At 37.5% G+C, this 5,996-nt stretch overlaps 1 protein-coding gene across 1 annotated transcript in view; it reads left to right on the forward strand.

Annotated features, from left to right (window-relative positions):
* The window catches only part of GIMD1 (GIMAP family P-loop NTPase domain containing 1), a 36,656-nt gene extending 31,352 nt beyond the window's left edge, over positions 1 to 5,304 (forward strand). The window contains exon 2 of the mRNA XM_006869330.1: positions 5,044 to 5,304. Within this exon, the coding sequence (XP_006869392.1) occupies positions 5,044 to 5,304 (261 nt within the window). The remainder of the gene's footprint in view (positions 1 to 5,043) is intronic.
* Positions 5,305 to 5,996: the final 692 nt, after the last annotated feature.

The following is a 5,996-nucleotide window of genomic DNA, read 5'->3' on the forward strand; positions in this document are numbered from 1 at the left end:
ATCATTGGCTTGTGATCATATGCTACCTCTTGAAATGTTTGAACATCATCCATTTATTTATGGTACAGTGATTCTGCATATTCCTCCCATTTTCTTGTGGTGCTTTCTGCATCATTCAATATTTTGCCCATAGAATCCTTCAATATTTTAAGTTAAGGCTTGAATTTTTTCTTCAGTTCCCTTATCTTGAGAAATACTGAACATGTTCTTCCATTTTGGTGTACTAACTCAAGGTCTTTGCACATTTTAAAAAATAATATTTAACTATTTAAAGTGTCAAAAAGTAAAGATGTCACTTTTAGGGACTAAGGTGCATCTGACCATGGAATTTTCAATCACCTCTATACATGTAAAAGCTGGACAATGAAGAACGCCAAAGGAGAATTGCTGAATTATAGTCCTATAAATAATATTGAATACTCTGCTAGAGAATGAACAAATATAGCATGGTAAAAGCATAGCCACAATGCTTCTTACAATCTCAGGTACTTTAGACTTTTTGTTAGGAGGGACCATTGGAAATATTTTGGTAATAGGAGTATTTGGAATAGAGGATTTGTTATGATTTCATATAACTTTGAAATTACTCAAAAATGTTAAATGATTATTTCTACATGCCTTTCATATTGCATGAAAAAATTATCACATTCTGTTATTTCTGCTTTATAATAGCATATTTTCACTAATCAAATAAAAATTTATTACACAACCAATTTTACATATTTTCAAACAAAGATAAATTATATTTGATTCTAAGCTTGTGAAGTGAGAAGATCACAGTAGTATTTTGTAATTGTGCCAAATCACCAAATATATTTTCATCTTAGCATTACCATTGCATGTGGGCTGATTAACTAATGGATTGTCATCACATAATTTGTTTTGATGTTCTTATTGTGAATTGAGTGATAGTTTATATAGGAGAACATCAATTTTACATTCATCCTAATGAATTTCATTTCACTGCAGTGATTGCAATCCCCTCCATGTATCATCATTCAGCAGTACCTCTATTCCCTCTGGGTTTGTTTTATTTTGTTTTTTTGTTTTTTTATGTACACCAAAACACTTAGGTATGTACAATCATCCAAATAACCAAAGGGCATACTCTGCAAGCCTGCCCCATGACTATCAGCACATAGCCCCTCACCTTTCATGAGTCTAGAGTCCTCAGCTGCTCCATCTCTCCATGTCATCATCTCTGCCTCCATCTCTGGTGCCTCTGCTTCCTTGGATAGGGTCCCACAATCTGCTCCTGATCATCTCCCTTGATGGTCCCAGGAGTGTAAGACTAACTACTCTTCCCTTTTTGCTACAAAACCTCTATCTTTACAGTTGTGGCATTCACAATTAGTCATGATGACAATTACTCAGTGTTGAATCATAAGAATCTTATCCTCATCTCCTTTCACCAGACCCATTTAGACATGATGAAAACTATTCAGTAGGGTTTCTACCCTCCCCTGCACATTCTGAAACTAAACTCCCTCTTGAAAACATGTAAGCCAGTCACTTCATGTCATTTCAGCCCTCCACAACCCCCACCATTTAAGTAACCAATGTTTAAGTTGCCCATCCCAATCTCTGTGTACAGAGGGGATAAGAATGATCATTGCTGTGAAGATTCCTTCCCTCTTGTTGTTGTTGTCAGGTGCCATCAAGTTGGAACCGACTCATAGTGATCCCATGCACAGCAAAACAAAACAATGTCCGATCCTGGGCCAACCTCACTACCGCTGCCACACTTGACTCCATCAATGATGCCACCTGGCTGATCCATCTCGTTGGGGGTCTTCCTCTCTTTCTCTGACCCTCCATCTTACTCAGCATGACATCCTTCTCTAGTGACTGTTCCCTCCTGATAATATGTCCAAAGTATGAGAGAGGAAGTTTAGCCATCTTGGCCTCCAAGGAGCACTCTGGCTACACCTCTTCCAAAATAGATCTATTGGTTCTTTTGGCAGCCTATGGCACTTTTAGTATTCTCCTCCAACACCACAACTCAAAAGCATCAATTCTTCTACGATCTTCCTTATTCATTGTCCAGCTTTCGCATCCATACGAGGTTATTGAAAATACCATGGCTTGGGTCAGGCACACCTTAGTCCTCAAGCTGACATCTCTGCTCTTCAATACTTTAAAAAGTTCCTGTGCAGCAGATTTGCCCAATACAATATGTCATCTGATCTCCTGACTGCTGCTTCCGTGAACGTTGATAGTTGATCCAAGAAGAGTGAAGTCCTTGACAACTTCAATCTTTTCTCCGTTATAAGAATGTTGTTGATTGGTCCAGTGGTGAGGATTTTTGTTTTCTTGACATTGAGATGCAATCCATACCAAGGGCTGTGTTCTTTGATCTTCATCAGTAAATATTTCAAGTCCTCTTCACTTCCAGCAAGCAAGGTTGTATCATCTGCATATCGTAGATTGTTAATGAGTCTTCCTCCAATCCTGATGCCACATTTTTCTTCATAGAACCCAGTTTCTTGTATTATTTGCTCAGCATAAAGGTTGAATAAGTATGGTGAAAAAACACAACCTTGTCGCACACCTTTCCCAATTTTAAAACATTCATTGTTCCCATGCTCTGTTTGAACAACTGCTTCTTGGTCCAGGTACAGATTTCTCAGAAGTACAATTAAGTGTTCTGGAATACTCATACTTTGCAATGTTCTTAGTTGGTATTTTAAGCTACTACATCCAAAATTATAAATCAGGTTCATCAAATTGTAGCAATTTACACTTGTTTTCTTTATCAAATTTTGAATCTTCCTCTAGTTGAGTTCTGATCATCCAGCCATCAAAGCTAGGTCAAATGGGTACTATCTACAAGTTTGGGAATTCTTGTGCACCTCCCCTCACTTCATATCAGTTGGATGCTTCACTCTCAGCCCTAGCCCTCTGTGGCTATGTCCTTGTCCATGGGCTCAGGAGTCCCCAGGTCTCACCATACTTCAGGCCATCCAGCTCTTACCATACTCCAGGTCGACAGGAGTCTATGTATCATGGTCAGACTCAGCCCACATCTTCATTGCTTCTTTTCTCCACTTCCACTCACCAGTAGACCAACATGGTCTCCAGCAAGCTTACATGCCTGTTTGTGTATTCTCTTTGAGTTTCAGTCTTGGAAGAGGATTTTTCTTGAATGGACTTGTTTGCTTGCCTTGCTGGATCCCTGGCAAACAACTTGCTTGTTCTTGTTGTAGCCAATCAGACTGCCATTTTTGTTTGTGATTTTTTTCATTACTAGTCTTTCTTTCAAGAATTATCGTCTGTTCCTCTAGCTGCTCCAGGCTGGTCCACTTGTCTTTTTAAGTGGGAATTTCCCTCCTCAGAAGGTTCTGAATGGGGATTGGGATTCCACCTAAAGTCTTATACACTACAAAGGCTCTACAAGGAGCATCTTTCACTGGGCAAGTTCTAGCACCCCTTTAGGTATTCCAGTCAGTTATAGGCTGAAGATGGGCTTACAAGCTTTCTAAAATAATGTTTCTGGATATTCCTCCTATTTCCCTCAAGTGTCTATTTTATAAAAGTAAGCAAGGGAAACCAATATTCATAGGACAGTCAAGCATCTTAACATTATTTCCCCTCTTTTACCGATTCAGACTATGCCTCAATCCCTGTATCACAGAGCCCTGTCATTCCAAGGTTGAGCATACATCACTATTTACCTCTGTCGGATTTAGCCCATGCAAACCTGCCTAAATGTTCTCCTATCTACCTTGTTCTTCCATCCCACTCCCCCTTCTTGTGCATTGCCCTCCCCAACATCCAAACTATGATGTGTCTATCCCCTAACTGTGCTCCATTGTCCCCTCCCTCTTTTTGTTTTTTCCTATTAGTGAGGGTATCTTTTCTTAAACTTTTACAATAATGGTCAATATTTGTCCTTTTGTGACTAATTTCACTCAGCATAATGTCCTCAAGGTTCATCCAAGCTATGTGGTGGCTTACAGCTTCCTTGTTATTCTTCAAGGTAGCATAATATTCCATTGTGTGGATTTACCAAAGTTTGTTTATCCATACTTCCATTGATTGACACTTAGAGTGTCTCCATCTTTTTGCTATTGTGTCATCACATAATTTTGTAAATATGCTCTATATAAATGTTTTGGTGATGCTAATAATCCATATATATTGTTGTTATTGTTTTTAAGTACCATTGAGTCAGTTCTGACCCATAGTGACCTTGTGACCTCAGGTTTCTGAGGAGTGATTGGTAAGCTTGAACCACCAACCTTGTGGTTCAAACCAACTTTGCAGTCCAGGGCATTAATGCACAGCCCCACAACAGAAATCCATATATGTGTGTGTCCATACATACATATATATATATATATATAACTCCTATTGTGGTCCTGTAGGATCAGCATTGGACTTCAAACCATCAGGTAGCATTTCAAATACACCAGCTGCTCCTCATAAACCACATACAGGGTCGTTATGAGTCAGAACCAACTAGAAGGCGTTTACTAACAACAATAAATAAATAAATACACACACACATATCTATATATGTATATATCTTGGCCTAGATTATTTGACTTAAAGAAATAAAGTGGTTCTAATGAATTCAAGTTAATCAGAAGTATAAATGTTACAGAATATTATAAATGTAACTTAACTATATGTTGTTGTTGTTAAGTGCTGTCAAGTTGGTTCCAACCCATAGCAACCCTGTATAGGATTTCTAAGGAGCCGCTCGCGAGCTTGAACCGCTGACCTGGGGATTCAAACTGACTTTGCAGTCCAGCACATTAACCCACAGCACCACACCAGGACTCCTAACAATAAATGGCACTAATAATTTTGAGATGAGGTATGCAGCAATTAAAATAGCAGAATTAAATGGAGAACTAAAGGCTTTTTTCCAGCAGCTCATCCATTTCCTTCCCATTTTCTTACAATAGTCACATATTTAAACCCACCTTTATTTCATATTATTTTATTTTATATGTCAGCACTATTTTGATTCCTTTGCTTACTTTTTGAGGAATACATCTCAAGAGAGATAGCCATTTAACTTCTTCTCTTTTTCAGGAACTTCTGGGACATGCTTGGAAGAATTATACTGCCATTCTTTTCACCCATGCAGAAAAAATAGAAAAAGCTGGACTCAGTGAAGAAGAATATATCCAAGAGGCCCCTGACACACTGTTAACCTTACTAAATTCTATTCGTCACAGATGTATTTTCCAGTATAGCAGTGGAAACTCATTTAATGAACAAAGGATACCAATCTTAAAAAGAATCTTAGAATTTATCAAAGAAAATTCCTATCAAGTGCTTACCTTTAAATAAAATTTAGATGAAAGGTGAAAAGTATTAGGATTTGGAGTCAGAAAACTGGTTTCAAAAACTAGCTCTATAATCATGTATATAATCAATCAGAATTCTTGTACACTGTAGGTGAGAGTACACTGGTAAAACTACTTTGGAAAATTGGCCATTATTTATTAAATAACATTAAGGATTCAATATTGCAAACATGATGGTCAGCGAAAAAAAGGAAGACCACAAATGAGATGTATTGGCACAGTGGCAACAGCAATGAGCTCAAGCGTAACAAAGATTGTTAGGATGGTACAGAACTGTTCATACAGTTACTATGAGTCGGAACCAACTCAACAGCACCTAACAACAACAATGCAAACATGATGACACAACACTTGCACTTCTAGATATATATCCAGCAGAAATGTATAATTTGCATACTACAAGACATGTAAAAAATATTCATAGCAGTATTAATAACTACGAACTTGAAACTATCCATATGTCCTTCAACAGAATGAACAAGTAACTGATGTATTCACACAATGGAATATTATACAGTAAAGAAAATTAGCAAACTATAACTACATACAACAATATAAATGATTTGTCTAAACATACTGCTGAAAGAAATGAGCTAGACATAAAAGAAAACATACTTGCATTTTTCTGCACATTCAAATCATCATGCACACAGTGTATATATATATATGACATTT

Source organism: Chrysochloris asiatica, unplaced genomic scaffold, assembly GCF_000296735.1.
Source record: "Chrysochloris asiatica unplaced genomic scaffold, ChrAsi1.0 scaffold00129, whole genome shotgun sequence".
Lineage (NCBI taxonomy): Eukaryota > Metazoa > Chordata > Mammalia > Afrosoricida > Chrysochloridae > Chrysochloris > Chrysochloris asiatica.